Source organism: Salvelinus sp. IW2-2015, linkage group LG4p, assembly GCF_002910315.2.
Source record: "Salvelinus sp. IW2-2015 linkage group LG4p, ASM291031v2, whole genome shotgun sequence".
NCBI classification, from domain to species: Eukaryota; Metazoa; Chordata; class Actinopteri; order Salmoniformes; family Salmonidae; genus Salvelinus; species Salvelinus sp. IW2-2015.
This window is the reverse complement of record NC_036841.1, coordinates 12,112,305-12,127,908: the sequence shown is the minus strand read 5'-3', so window position 1 is coordinate 12,127,908 and position 15,604 is coordinate 12,112,305. Positions and strand designations below refer to the sequence as shown.

The 15,604-nt window shown below is 43.4% G+C and overlaps 1 protein-coding gene across 5 annotated transcripts in view; it reads right to left on the bottom strand.

Annotated features, from left to right (window-relative positions):
- LOC111960529 (echinoderm microtubule-associated protein-like 2) overlaps nt 1–15,604 on the bottom strand; it is a 34,725-nt gene that overhangs the window by 706 nt on the left and 18,415 nt on the right. For 2 of the 5 annotated variants that reach the window (XM_023982557.2, XM_023982559.2), the window contains exons 5-22: nt 10,569–10,591; nt 7,666–7,795; nt 7,047–7,196; nt 6,139–6,208; nt 5,966–5,980; nt 5,724–5,834; nt 3,903–3,998; nt 3,586–3,720; nt 3,356–3,455; nt 3,013–3,167; nt 2,112–2,237; nt 1,777–1,908; nt 1,472–1,539; nt 1,188–1,276; nt 909–1,006; nt 718–805; nt 527–622; nt 14–144 (exon numbers count right to left, since the gene is read on the bottom strand). In XM_023982557.2, coding sequence (XP_023838325.1) covers nt 14–144; nt 527–622; nt 718–805; nt 909–1,006; nt 1,188–1,276; nt 1,472–1,539; nt 1,777–1,908; nt 2,112–2,237; nt 3,013–3,167; nt 3,356–3,455; nt 3,586–3,720; nt 3,903–3,998; nt 5,724–5,834; nt 5,966–5,980; nt 6,139–6,208; nt 7,047–7,196; nt 7,666–7,795; nt 10,569–10,591 — 1,813 coding nt within the window. Of the gene's footprint in view, nt 1–13; nt 145–526; nt 623–717; nt 806–908; nt 1,007–1,187; nt 1,277–1,471; nt 1,540–1,776; nt 1,909–2,111; nt 2,238–3,012; nt 3,168–3,355; nt 3,456–3,585; nt 3,721–3,902; nt 3,999–5,723; nt 5,835–5,965; nt 5,981–6,138; nt 6,209–7,046; nt 7,197–7,665; nt 7,796–10,568; nt 10,592–14,304; nt 14,420–15,604 lie in introns of those variants that run through there. The other 3 variants (XM_023982560.2, XM_070438117.1, XM_023982558.3) reach the window with 3 other exon arrangements.

Sequence of the window (15,604 nt, the reverse complement as noted above, 5' to 3'; positions counted from 1 at the left end):
ATGACAAGCGTACCCTTGGCTGGGAGCAGGGGTTGGAGAACAAGTGCACTTTGCCAAAGTCGTCAGCAGAGGCCAGCAGGGAGGAGTCATGTGACCTGCACACGGCGTTGATGTCCGTGCCGTCAGCACCGTCAGGCCAAACGCCTAGATAGAACCAGTGATATAGCAGTAAAACAAAATAGGTGGGTAAACTTTTTTCCCCCACCGGTCGCGGTGAAAAAAGTAATGCTTAAGTTCCTATACTTTCAATGCATTCTTCCGCAAAAGGTGGGTAGACTGGGCTGATTTGGTTCGCAAGTTAACAGAGGCAGGAAACAAGAGACTTCCACTTGATACAACTGCAAAGAATAACAGCTCCATTTTAAAGTGGTTGGACTGCTGTCAATCTGCAATTGCTAGAGTGACCTGAACTGACTGTAAAGAACTCAGTGAGTTACAGTTGAAGCATGTAAGTTTCGTTTCTTGGATTTATAAAGCTACAGTCTGGTTTTGCCATCATTACCCCAAACAGGAAGTGGTAACTCACCAAAGACGCTGAAGCCTAGAACACAAGTGGAGGTTGCCCACTCCACATTACGAACTAGGTCCATGCTCGTCACATGTTTGCRGCTTGAAGCTTCCCCTTTACCACAAACAGAAGACGAGCTTGAATGTACCACAACACTACATAGACTACAGTTGTAGACAGAGTTATCCGTTTGGACAAAAGAGGCTCACAGAATAGGATCTCGTAGTCTCCTGAGTTGGTTACAATGTATTTGCTGTCGACGGACCAATCCAGGTGGGTAACAAAACTGGAGTGACCCTATGGAGGAAAAAAAGTAAACAAATCACAAAAATGTTAGTGTAATAGTTCAGAAAAGAGAGGGATTTAATTTTCCATAAAAGGGATTGTCTTTCTTACTTACAGTGCATTTCCCCACGCGGCTGTACTTCTTGCCATTCTCCATCACGGCATAGATGTAAACAAAGTTGTCATGGGAACCTACGGCTAGGAAGTTGCCGTCTAAGAGCAGGAGAGTTATTTTTTTATATTTTTTTGTGATTGTGGATGTAGGAGGAGGTGGATAAGAATACTGTATAATCCTGTACTATTTTGTTCAGACTTATTGGAGCCATTAACAATGTGTATATTTAAGGTGGGATACACAGTATTATATTGTAAATGACGGTGTCTTGTACAGTACCTGGGGAGTACTTGATATTAGAGATTATCTCATTGCCATCAGTGTGCATGAACACCAGGTCTCGGGTGTCAGCGTCCAGCACCAACCACCTACAGACAGGATGAGGAAGTATACTGTAGGTGAGACCATTTGATAGTATCAGGGGAATGACACCATGTACTCAAATTCCATACCAAATCCTTCCTCCTGTCTAAATTAATTGGGGACATGTGCCGTTAGCGTTTCATTGTCCAATAAGAGACGATTGGTAAGTCAATGTGTGAGGGTCTGAGGATGTACAGTACCTTCCTGTCATGGTCCCCACTGCCAGCACAGCTCCACTGGGATGGAACCCTGCAGAGCGCCCTGGGTCCTGGGGAACGGAGGGAGACATGGAGGATCAGCAGGGCTGCATGGTGCACCATCACATACAAGACACTAAGTCAGGACACTTACTATGGACTGATGTAAATTCACTAAAACAGCTAGATGTTTCAGGAGCCTTTGTCATTACAGCAGGACCAACTACGTCAAACTACAACTCTCTTCTGGAAGCTGGTGTATATTCAAAAAGAGAGTAGCTACAGAGAAGAGTCGGAAGATTGAGAACCTCGATGGTCTTGCTCCAGAGAGGCTGATGGGAGTTGGTGTCCCATAGGTGGACCTGCTTGTCCTGGCCACAAGTCACAAACTGCTCCATGGAAGGATGGATGTCCAGACCCCACAGCTCATCTGTGTGACCCTGAGAGATTAAGAGACAAGGCAAGAGGTGAGATTATAGAGAAAATGTATTGCGTGTGCAGAAAAAGCAAAATGGAGACAGATGAGGAAGAATGGTAAGAGAGGAAGGGAGAGAAGAGAAATATGGGGGTTATAAACAGATATATACTTCCTACTGATACATAGGAAATAACTAGTTACAGTGGCAATTGAGAGGTTGTGTACCTGTACTATAGGGTTGAGTGTTTCAGGGAAGGAGCCTGTAAGGATGGTGTTCTTGGTGGTCCCCACTAACAGCTCCCCCTGCTTCCCCTCAGTCACGGCTCTCACTGGCCCAAACGCCTCAGGCACCTGAGAGAGGACACACGACAGCAACAAGCATAAAACTATACATCTCATCTGTCATTCTCAAGTTGCATTACGACTACCCAAAGGACACCCAAACTCAAAAGTTTGGGGTCACTTAGAAATGTCCTTGTTTTTGAACAGACGCCTCACAAGTCCTCAACTGGCAGCTTCATTAAATAGTACCCGCAAAACACCAGTCTCAACGTCAAGCAGTGAAAAGGCGACTCCGGGATGCTGGGTCTTCAATTTATTGCCCTTTATTGCCCACATCTGTAGTCCTCATGCCTCCTTGCAGCATGCCTAAGGCACGTTTACGCAGATGAGCAGGGACCCTGGGCATCTTTCTTTTTGTGTTTTTCAGAGTCAGTAGAAAGGCCTCTTTAGTGTCCCAAGTTTTCATAACTGTGACCTTAATTGCCTACCGTCTGTAAGCTGCTAGTGTCTTAACGACCGTTCCACAGTTGCATGTTCATTAATTGTTTATGGTTCATTGAACAAGCATGGGAAACAGTGTTTCCCTTGTAAACCCTTTACAATGAAGATATTTGGCTTTTTACGAATTATCTTTGAAAGACAGGGTCCTGAAAAAGGGACGTTTCTTTTTTTGCTGCGTTTAGTTAACAAACACTGGGTCTTTGTAACCGTTATGTGCTAAGGAAAAAGTCAAGGGAAGTGATGACCTCAGCAGTCTGGATTTTGGCTCATATAGAGTACAGCATGTCCTTATCTGCATAAGGTTTACTCATCCTTCCGAGTCATCCACACCCTCTTCTCTCACCTCCATCTCACTCTGCTTGTTATAGTCGTGGTCCCAGAGCACCATCCTGCGGTCCTTCCCTCCACCGGACACCAGTGTACCGTCCTTCAGCACACACAAGGAGAAGATCCCGCCCTCATGGGCCCTCGCCACCACCTGGCTGATCCGGTTCCCACCTGTCAATCACAAACAGCTGTCAAATAATATGCTTCAAGGAGGGACGTTTGAGGTGGACTTGTGTGATTGGTACTTTATTCTTAATAAATTGCTTTCATGAAAGTAAATAAATGGATGTGTGAATTGAATGACTGATTGCAGAGCATTGATTTATGGAGGCTGAGAAGGTGATTGTCTTCAAACAGACCTTTGGCCCAGACGTAGATGTTTCCACTGGAGTCTCCTGTGATGGCGTCTCCGTTCTCAGCAAAGGCCACACACAGCACGTACTTGGGCTTCTCGTTTTTCTGGTAGAAAAGGTTTAACAGTTCTGTTATAATTCAATAATTAATTACTTTGTGTACACAATATAATATATATTTTTTACAGTTATCAGTTGTAACAGGAGACAGAAGTTAACAGAAGTCATCCACATACCTCAAACAACCCCTGGCGCTTGGTGAGTGTGTTTCCGTCCATGGTCCAGAAGTTCAAGTGGGACTTCCCACAGGTGACGATCAGGTTGGCGTCCATGGGGTGGAAGGCTGCGGCCAGCACTGAGTCATTGGAGCACTGAAGGGGATGAGAGGAGAATTAGACCCCTGAACTGGCAGACAATGGTGACTGACCGCACCACAGACTACAACACTTACTCATACCCAAGCCTACACTGCTGACGCCTTCACTTTTCTTTATTTATGATAATCGCAGCTCCCCTCATGCATACTGTAGTATAGTCTGTGAGGATTCATCACCTTCACATCCGCCAGCTGCTTCTCCTTCTGCCAGTTCCACACAGACAGGATGTGGTCATTGGCGTCATCAACGGCACAGAGATGAGCACCACCATTCTGTTGAAGCACAGGTATTTGTCAGAGCTATATATATATATATCTCATGTAAATAAATGGCTCTATTTGTTTCAGACAATTTATGGATATTTAACATATAAAAGGTGCATTCGAAAAGTATTCAGACCCCTTGACTTTTTTCCACATTGTTACGTTACAGCCTTATTCTAAAATGGATTAAATTATTTCCCCCCCCCTCAAATCTACACACAATACCCCATAATGACAAAGTGAAAACAGGTTTTTAGAAATGTGTGCAGATTTAATAAACAAAAATATCACYTTCACATAAGTATTCAGACCATTTGCTTTCAGACTCAAAATTGAGCTCAGGTGCATTCTGTTTCCATTGATCATCCTTGGAGATGTTTCTACAACTGTATTGGAGTCCACCTGTGGTAAATTCAATTGATTGGACATGATTTGGAAAGGCACACACCTGTCTATATAAGGTCCCACAGTTGACAGTGCACGTCAGAGCAAAAACTAAGCCATGAGGTCGAAGGAATTGTCCGTAGAGCTCCGAGACAGGATTGTGTCYAGGCACAGATCTGGGGAAGGGTACCAAAAAAATGTCTGCAGCATTGAAGGTCCCCAAGGACAGTGGCCACCATCATTCTTAAAATGGAAGTAGTTGGGAACCACCAAGACTCTTCCTAGAGCTGGCTGCCCGGCCAAACTGAGCAATCGGGGAAGAAAGGCCTTGGTCAGGGAGGTGACCAAGAACCCGATGGTCAATCTGAAAGAGCTCCAGAGTTCCTCTGTGGAGATGGGAGAACCTTCCAGAAGGACAAACTTCTCTGCAGCACTCCACCAATCAGGCCTTTATGGTAGAGTGGCCAGCCGAAAGCCACTCCTCAGTAAAAAGCACGACAGCCTACTTGGAGTTTGCCAAAAGGCACCTGAAGACTCTCAGACCATGGGATTCTCTGGTCTGATGAAACCAAGATTGAATTCTTTGGCCTTAATGCCAAGTCCTCCAAGTCTGGAGGAAACCTGGCACCTTCACTACGGCAAGGCATGGTGGTGGCAGCATCATGCAGTGGGGATGTTTTTCAGGGACTGGAAGATAGTCAGGATCGAGGGAAAGATGAACAGAGAAAAGTACAGAGATCCTTGATGAAAACCTTCTCCAGTGCTCAGGACCTCAGACAGGCGACGGTTCACCTTCCAACAGGACATCAACCCTAGGCACGCAGGAGTGGCTTCGGGACAAGTCTCTGAATGTCCTTGAGTGACCCAGCCAGAGCCCAGAAGTGAACATCTCTGAAGAGACCTGAAAATAGCTGTGCAGCGACACACCACATCCAACCTGTCAGAGCTTGAGAGGATCTGCAGAGAAGAATGGGAGAAACTCCAAGCTTGTAGCGTCATACCCAAGAAGACTCACGGCTGTAATCGGTGCCAAAGGCTCTTCAACAAAGTATTGACTAAAGGGTCTGAATACTTATGTAAATGTCATATTTCAGTTTTGATTTTAAATTTGCAAACATTTCTAATAACCTGTTTTTTCTTTGTCATTATGGGTTATTGTGTGTAGATTGATGCGGGGAAAAACGATTGAATCCATTTTAGAATAAGGCTGTAACGTAACAAAATGTGGAAAAAGGGTCTGAAGGCATAGTATGCTACCTATTGTCATGGAACATGCTTTCAAAGTAATAATGAAATACTATGAATGACTTTCTCAAAGTTAGGTCTGTAATCACATTGTGGAGCGCTTACCGACTTGGAGAAGGCCACACAGGTGACCGCCCGGTCAAACACGCCCATCCCAATGATATGCAGGGTATTGAGACTGACCGAATCCCACACACGCACATGAGGAGGCAACAGCTGAGAGAGAGAGTGTGTGTCAGAGAAAGAAATTGGATACAGTGCTGTCATGTATTACAGTGAAATATATAAGATGGTCATAAGGGGACATAACAGGTCATTTCTTCAGAATGTGTTGATTATAAATGTACCTTGCCCTCTAACAGCTGATAATGAAATTAAGGAAAGAGAGAGAAAGGGAGTGGGTCTGAGAGAGATAAATTGGAAACACCGCAGTCATGTACATACTACTGTGAACCACAATACGATTCCCAGAAGAGGTCATTCCTTCAGAATAGAAGAACATTTTGATTTTAAAATGTACCTTGCCATCTTTGGAGGTTCCAGCGACTTGTCCAGTGGCTATGGTGACCATGTCTGGATGGATGCCTAAGCTGCCGGGGAAGACGCACAGCGACAGTGATGTGGTCATAAGGCTAAGCTAACCTTTCCCACTGTCCTCTGGGGACTTGTTGTTTGTTTTTCAGTCTCTGTACTCAATGGCCTGTAATGCAGTCTACGTCAACTCATATATCCAGCCCTTCATTTTTAACAGTTAATAATACTTCAAAAAGCAAATAATGGGGCCCTACAACAAACACACTGGTATAAAGGCCCTTGAAGACGTATAAGTGTTGTGATGATACATAACTTTCATGAACGCATTTGCACATTTTGAAGATAACGTTGAATTTATTATAGCCATACTGAAAACATTAGTCTACAATACAAATGAAAAAGTATGCTGGTCAGGCATATCAAAGAGTTGGCTGTAGCCCAGCATGTATGAAAATGATACTGTGCAAGTAGGATATTACCATATACAGCCCAACCTTTGTTTGCACAGGAGACACTGCCTCAAACAGGATCTCATTTAAATAGAGTTACTTTATCCTGAATCAATGTGTCATTCAAGGAAGTTCTCTTTGCACAGTAAGCCTTGCAAAATGCAAATCTACCTTGCCCCGGTTTCAATCAAATTACAGCTGATGATTATCAGATGAAACTGTGAATGCCATACAGTGAGCAATCACATTGAGCTAAATGTATTCCAAAGGAAACCTCTTGCCCTTTTGCGAAGCCTATCACGTGCATTGCGGCATCACCCACCGCAGTGAAAGCTAAGGCTAAGGAGAAAGGTACATTTCCTCAAGAAAAGTTGTGTGCTTGCGCCAGTCAACCAAAGGTTATGGTGGTGGGAGCTGCTGAACCAAGCACACCAACTAGCCTTACCATTTGACATCGTCGTTGTGGCCCAGGTAATGTCTCTGCTGCTGTTCCTCCACATTGTAGAGCACCACCACGGAGGCATTGAAGTAGACTATCTCCCCGGTGGGGAGCAGGTAGAGGTTGGAGCGGCAGTCTCTGCCCCTGTACCCATACCTGGACAACCGAGGGTTAAGGACCACAACAGTAATCCTGTCTGAACAACCATAGTGTTGAACAGTAGGAGGCTGATGCTATCTCAGAACTTATGGGAGGTAAGTACAGTACAAACCAAAAGACGTTACTCTCCAGGGGCCATAAACTCATAAACACAAGTGATCAACTAAACAAAATAGTAAAGTGGTCTTATATTCTTGTGTGACGTCAGTAATGCAACACTGAAATGTCCTTTCTCAAAATGTGCATTATACTTATATAGCCATTGTCCCAAACCAAGCTTTCCCTGGTTCATCTGGGGTGTAACCATTAGTCCAACCCTAGCAAACTGAAAATGTGCAACAAAAACAAGTTTATATTGGAAACATTCAGGTAGGTCCCTTCCTGTTTTCTTACGTTTAGTTCCTAGTGAATACACCCCTGTATGCCTAGCAGCACTACTCTCTGTTTGTCAGTGACAGAAGGATACACCCACTGCAGTTTGAGCTTGTGCTCAGGCAGCGCCCCCTTGTGGTCCAGGCTGTAGCTGTCCCTCTTCTGGTCAGGCATGTGCATGGTGACTGGCCGACCCCTCAGGAACATCCTCACATAGCCATCCTCTGACACAGGAGAGGGGGCGAGAGAAGAACATGAAGGTGAGGGATAAAAAATAAAATAAAAATGTATGGTGAAACACTCTACCGTTCCTTGCAAGCATGATAGCATGTACGGTAGGTAGTGAAATGTAACAGCCTTTTGAACATAAGCACTCAATGAAATTCTGTTCCCCCACCCATGTAAGATGCAGGATTTGTGCATTGAAATCACTGAAGCAAAATACAGTGAATTCGTTAAGTATTCAGACCACTTAACTTTTTCCACGTTTTGTTATGGGCGTTGGGCCCTGAGCTGACAAGGTACAAATCTGTTTATCTTCCTCTGAACAAGGCAGTTAACCCACTGTTTCTAGGCTGTCATTGTAAATAAGAATTTGTTCTTAACTGACTTATTATTATTTTATTAATTACATCACAGCTTTATTCAAAATGGATTAAATGGGTTTTTTCCCACTCATCAATTTACACACACACACACACACACACACACACACACACAATACCCCATAAATGACAAAGCGAAAACAGGTTTTTAGAAATTGTTGCAAATGTATTACAAATTAAAAAGTATTCCAGACCCTTTATTCAGTACTTTGTTGAAGCCCCTTTGGCAGCAAATACAGACTTGAGACTTAGGTATGACACTACAAGCTTGGCACACCTGTATTTGAGGAGTTTCCCCCAATCTTATCTACAGATACTCTCAAGCTCTGTCAGGTTGGATGGGGAGCGCCTGTCAGGTTGGATGGGGAGCGCCTGTCAGGTTGGATGGGGAGCGTCTGGTCTCTCCAGAGATGTTCGATCGGGTTCCTTTCCTGGCTCTGGATGGGCCAATCAAGGACATTCAGAGACTTGTCCCAAAGCCACTCCTGCTTTGTCTTGGCTGTGTGCTTAGAGTCGTTGTCCTGTTGGAAGGTGAACCTTCACCCCAGTCTGAGGTCCTGAGCGCACTTGAGCATGTTTTCATCAAGGATCTCGCTGTACTTTGCTCTGTTCATCTTTGCCTCGATCCTGACTATCTCCCAGTCCCTGAAAAACATCCCCACTGCATGATGCTGCCACCACCATGCCTTGCCGTAGTGATGGTGCCAGGTTTCCTCCAGACTTGGAGGACTTGGCATTAAGGCCAAAGAATTCAATCTTGGTTTCATCAGACCAGAGAATCTTGTTTCCCATGGTCTGAGAGTCTTCAGGTGCCTTTTGGCAAACTCCAAGTAGGCTGTCGTGCTTTTTACTGAGGAGTGGCTTCCGTCTGGCCACTCTACCATAAAGGCCTGATTGGTGGAGTGCTGCAGAGAAGTTTGTCCTTCTGGAAGGTTCTCCCATCTCCACAGAGGAACTCTGGAGCTCTTTCAGATTGACCATCGGGTTCTTGGTCACCTCCCTGACTAAGGCCCTTCTTCCCCGATTGCTCAGTTTGGCCGGGCAGCCAGCTCTAGGAAGAGTCTTGGTGGTTCCCAACTACTTCCATTTAAGAATGATGGTGGCCACTGTTCTTGGGACCTTCAATGCTGCAGACATTTTTTTGGTACCCTTCCCCAGATCTGTGCCTCGACACAATCCTGTCTCGGAGCTCTACGGACAATTCCTTCGACCTCATGGCTTGGTTTTTGCTCTGACGTGCACTGTCAACTGTAGGACCTTATATAGACAGGTGTGTGCCTTTCCAAATCATGTCCAATCAATTGAATTTACCCCAGGTGGACTCCAATACAGTTGTAGAAACATCTCCAAGGATGATCAATGGAAACAGAATGCACCTGAGCTCAATTTCGAGTCTCATTGCAAAGGGCCTGAATACTTATGTATACATTTTCAAAAATTTCTAAAAACCTGTTTTCGCTTTGTTATTTTGAGGTATTGTGTGTAGATGGATTAAAAAAAAGAAAAATATTCATCCATTTTAAAATAAGGCTTTAACGTAACAAAATGTGGAAAAAGTCAAGTGGTCTGAATACTTTCCGAATGCACCGTATATAGCTTTAGTGTATGTCATTTCAAACTGTTCTGAAGCTTTGCAGATTTTTTTTTATTTGAGGCACTACAATTACTCAGGGTAACCCATAATAGCGTCTCTCTTGGCTGACATGACATCATATAAAAACTAATTGCGGTTATGGTTGGCATTATAGTGCTGCGGCTGCTGTGAGTCAATTGAGCTCAATAAAGGAGCAGTGCGCTGTGCTCTCTGGCTCTGACCATGCAGCTCTGCGCTCCCTAATCATTTACCCAAGCACTCAGAGGACAAGGGAAAATGCAGGTAATTGGCTTGTTAAAAATGAATACAGCCCCCAACAATAACAGACAGGCTATTGGTTGTTGTTTATTGGGCATGTTCATTCTTTACTTCGGTGCTCCTGTTTCATGGATTTCCGTGTAGTAACCTGGGCAATGCTTATTTGTTATGGGGCGACAGGTAGCCTAGTGGTTAGAGCGTTGGGCCAGTAACCGAAAGATTGTTAGATCAAATCCCCGAGCTGACAAGGTAAAAATCTGTCGTTCTGCCCCTGAACAAGGCAGTTAACAACTTCTTATTTACAATGACGGCCTAGGAGGGTTATTAACTGACTTGCCTAGTTAAATAAAAGGTTACATAAATGAAAAAAATGCTCAGTGCCTGGAAATGCTTTTGTTTGCATGTAATGAATTATCTTTGGTACACTGTATTCTTTCGTCAAACTGTGAGGTATAAAGGGTGCCGAGTATGGTAAAGGAATCACACACACACACACACACACACACACACACACACGCCTGTGGCTGTGCTAGGACGTACCTGCATTGACAGCGCATTCTTTGCTGAAACAGAAAAAAGAGATATTAGTGGATTGTCATACACATCAAGGTGACTGTTAAGACACTGAGCAGTTAACGTTTCTGAGACGCAGTTTTTTTAACTCGTGGTGTTGCTGCAATGGACTCAATTATTCAGTGACCTCATCCTTTATTCCTGACTGCCTACTTACATTTTTTTTAATTTAAAAAAAAATCTACAGTAGAATTACAGTAGAGCCCATTTACCAGCTCCACAATGCACGTTTAGCATTATCCAAATAGTGCTGCAAGATTAAAATCAGTAGCTCATACTGTAGCGCATATAGACAACATACACATATAACATACAGTGTTCACAGACGCAAACACAATGCGGAAGGGAAAATACTGTATTCGTGATGAGATATGGGTAGCCGTAAATACAAGAGAAATGGAAAAATAAGGAGAGTTATTGTGAGAGAGAGAGTGGTAGAGAAAGAAATAAAGAGCAAGAGAGAGTGACAGAGACAACACGACAGTCAATATCCTATAGAGTGGCCTCTCCAGCACTACCCTACAAGAGCTGAAAAGTAATGAGTTTCTGTCAAGGCCACTGACAGATTGCCGAGGTAGGACAGTTTGAGAGTACCATGGCAACACAGTCACAGGAGTGATGATAAGTAAGATAAGAGAGACTCTAGGAGAAACAATCCCTCTCAGTTTGTCGGGAACATGAATTGCGTGAAATAGCCACGAAGGCCATCTTAACCATCCGAAAGTATAGTGCAGTAGGTTATTCAGTTTGGAGGGAGACTCTGGATACAATTACAATACCACTGAAGATTGTTCTTTGACAGCTTGCTTTATTCATTCTTGCTATTCAAACTGAAGATGTATTGTAGTACATTTGGGACAATAAAAAAAAGTTTGGATACTCGCAAGGCACAGCACACACCAAGTATCAATTTTGGTCGACAGACTGAAAACCCAAAAGGGTGAAGTAAACAGTGAGGATTTTATATTTCTGTCCTTGGCAGAGCATTCATCCACTACAGTGTATTACATCTGGAGACTGGTTGTTTGTGGGGCAACCAGAGACAGCCGGGGAAGGGCTCTCTTTAAAGTGGTTAAGAAAATACCTGTTTGTCTCCCTGCCTGCGGCTTTCAAAAAGAGGAGAGGCCCTGTTGTGTCCAATGAGAGACGCTGAAAGAGCCAAAGCCACAAAGGCATTTACTTGGTAGATATTTATGATCTGTGTGTTTGTTTCTTTTCAATTCATTAAAACAAGTGGCAATCTGTACTATTTGGTACAAGATAGTTACTTATTATGTTGAATTCTTTGAAGTAAGTACCAGAAAATACTCTATTGCCTAGCATCATTATCGAGTAAATTCCAGGTGCTACAGGAATACAGAGAACAATACATCCATAATGGCCTCCTGTACAGATTGTTGTAGCTTTTCATCATTTTACATGGACTTCAAAGAGCAAGACTACATTCCACATGTAAAACGAGAGGACATGGAACGTGTGATACTATTGTGTTATCTCAATTAGTAAAAGACATGCATGATGGAGTCTGTACTGATGTGAACAGTTGTCTAGCATAAAGCAAACAGAAATTGTGGCCAATAATGTAGTGGTCTTGCGGTTTGAGTGTTTCAGGCAATTACTGGATGGTGATGCAGCAGTGGAGAGAGTGGTTTTAGTCAGGTTCCTGTGCACTCAAGACAATACGGCTGAGATTTTCAGAGCAAATGAATGCTAGGCACTCAGTGAGCTGTGTTATCCCAGCAGCGAAGTGATTGAGAGCCTACTGTATCAAACACTGTATGACAAATCAGCATAGAGAGATAGAAAAGTGGTCAAACAGGATATCATGAGCTCTTCCTCAACCAGTATTTGCATGTGCGTTCAGACCCCTGAATCAAATTTGCCATTCAAATACATTGAATACAATCTGTTCCTCGTCCTCAGGCTCAGCTATACCATCGAGCCAGTCTGCAATCAGGGTGCGTCAGTCGATATGTTTAATGCACGTGGATGAGCAAAAGTGCCAATCAATAGCCATTCTGCAGAGCAAGAGGAATCAGTAATCCAAACCAGCCACCCACGATCACAATGAAACATTGTAACAGCGAGGGGGGAATGTTAAGTAAGCCCCTCTCTGTCATACAAAATCAAGCCCATGTGGAAAAAATGCCCATTCTTTTTGGTTTGTTGACTCACAAACCCGTAATGTAATTAAGGATCTGCCCAAAACTGGAACAGGACAGCGCTCCCCCTAGCCTATTCATAGACGCCAACTCTAGTGTCTATTCACAAAGGTATCTTCCGATCAGGGGGTTTAGTTAAGAGCCCCGATGCTCTGTCTGAACATGAACACGCATCGCTTGCGATACAGTTTTGGTAACATAAGGACTATATCAGCGAAAAATAATAATAATAATTTTTAAAAAAGGTTGAATTACTACACACTTTTCTAGGGTCACCACGCACCCATACTTCCATGTTACAGCACTTGTTTACAGAAAACAGAGGGAAGACACCTGTGCTAATCAGCTATCTGCGTCTCTGAACACCTGTGTGTAAACAGAAGACATACAACACAAACGTGATGTCACTGAAAAATACTGTCAGCTGCAACTGTGTTAAAACCAGTTCAAACAGTGTACAGTGTGTTTTGTGAAATTATTTTGAGGTTATATGAAAGTAGAGGGATTTATGATTGATTCTAGAACCGTAACGCAATTGAGAATCGATTCACGTCTAGATGGAGTATTTGATTGTTTTGGCTTCCAGAGCCAATTCACCCTTTAAACAGAACATGTAAGGTCCTTGGACTAAGGAGTACTGTTAGGCTCCTTTAGTCCAATATTAAGCTAACCTGGGACCATGTGAACTACAATCCCGGCGCTCTGTTTTAATGTTTAGTAACGTTAATAATCCTCGCTTGCAATACGGTTTTGGAAACATAAAGCCCTCTACTTTCACATCACATTAAAACAATTTCACAAATGCAAAATATATACTTACTGTACACTGTTTTAACACAGTTGCAGCCTATAGTATTTTTCAGTTACAACCCTTTTCTGGCGTACTTTTTCCGTTACACACAGGTGTTCGGAGCATGCTAGAAAGCAAATTAGCACAGGTGGTGGCTTCTTTCTTCCGTCTGTCTTCAGTAATCAGCGCTGTAACATGGAAATACGGTAACCATAACCTTATAAAAGGTGTGTATCAATTTAACTTTAAGCTTTTTTGAAAATGATTTGTTGCCGATATGAAAGATAAGGTGCTTTATGCTTCCAAAACCATACAAATATGCATATGCATTACAATATGCATTTTGACCAAACGTTGTGGCTCTTGAAGCGGCAATATGTTACTTTTTGGGCGACCTGACCAAATTCATATAGAAATGTGAGTTATAGATCTGTCATTCATTGAAAGCAAGTCTAAGAAGCAGTATATATGTTCTCTGTGCAAACTATTCGTTTTTTTTCTACCAGGAAATGGCAGAGTGATTTCTGCATATTGCACCTTTAACAGTTTGTTGTAAATCACAATTGACCTTTGTTCTGTGCTGCCCCTCCCCAAACCCCACTGAAAATAAAACCATCAAAAGGTCTGCATGACCACATTTGTTTTTAAAGTTACTGCTTCCTGTTGGAAAAACGATCCATCCACCCAAAATGGATTTTTAAACAATCTCCTTCCTAACTGCAAACTGTTTAAGTATAAAGCATTCCTTTACCTGGGTGATCGCTTCATGGTAACTTTTCCGTTAGGTAACAGCACAGTGTTGGCAAGGTGGTTCACAAAACAGAACCCTGTCGACAACTAACAGGCTTCCTTGATGATGCAGTTAACTTTACTGGGCACTTTTTCCACCAATGGGGAGGCGCTTCCTTACTCTGCTGGACCTCCCCTCTGCTCGGTAACCACACCTCCTTTACCTACACCCCTGAAATTTGACACCCTCAGCAGAGTGAGCTCATTGATGGAGGAGGGAGTGGACGGACTGACTGTATCCATCTGTCTTTCAAAGCTTAATAGCACCTCCATAAAACCAATCAGATCTTGTTATCTACTATTCAAACAATGAGCAGGTGTGGGGCGTTTATGTTCGGTACAAGCAACCAACCATGCATCTTCCTTTACTAATCAACTGTGCTGTGTTCACCATTACTTAGATGTATGTAAATAATGATGCTGTTAAATACAGTAACCTACATAACACTGCACCGGACTAAAATGATGGAAGTACATGTTAAAACACATCAGCAGATCTGTATTTCTATACGTAAGTCGTCAACATAGAGGGATCATATCACCACCCTCCCCGACTGTCTCCTCTCCTCACTAGACATCCAGCGTGCATTCACATGCTCTCTCCACAGAAATACAACACCACAGTGTTACAAGGCTATGCATCCGTGGTGCATTCACACAAGTGTTTAATGATCCTTTGTCATCTGATCTGAACAGCGAGAGGTTAAAAGCAACGATCGGTCTACTTATCAGAGTGTCCAAAATTGGACGTCAACAAAACCACACCGAGACCTTGGGACCTCTACTGTCAGAATTCAAATGTCAGCCCGAGGAAGAGCTGGGAAGAACACAGACCCACACCATATGTCACCTGTCTGATCGAAAAGGGAGAGAGAAAGGGTATTTACAGTATATATCTGGCAAGGGAGGCAGATATGGCTGCTCAGGATGTGGCAAGCGGTCTTGATATTTTCCCCAGAGATCAGAGATGAGCTGTACACCCATTCTCAGATGTCGGGTCGACTGTACAGATGTATATGAGGTATGCACAGATGTATATTAGCACTGATGTGAGCTACGGCTACAGATTCCTTGTGGATAAAAGAGGGACATAGTTAACTGTAACACTGAGCGGCCTAAGAATAAACTTACATTATGTGAGAATGCAGTGCTAAGGTGCTCCCTGCTTTGGTCCTCTCTAGCCAATGACTACATCATTGTCAGTCAGAGGGTTGCTTGGCTGCACACCATGATCTCTCAGTTAGCCAGAAAGAGCAGGAGTG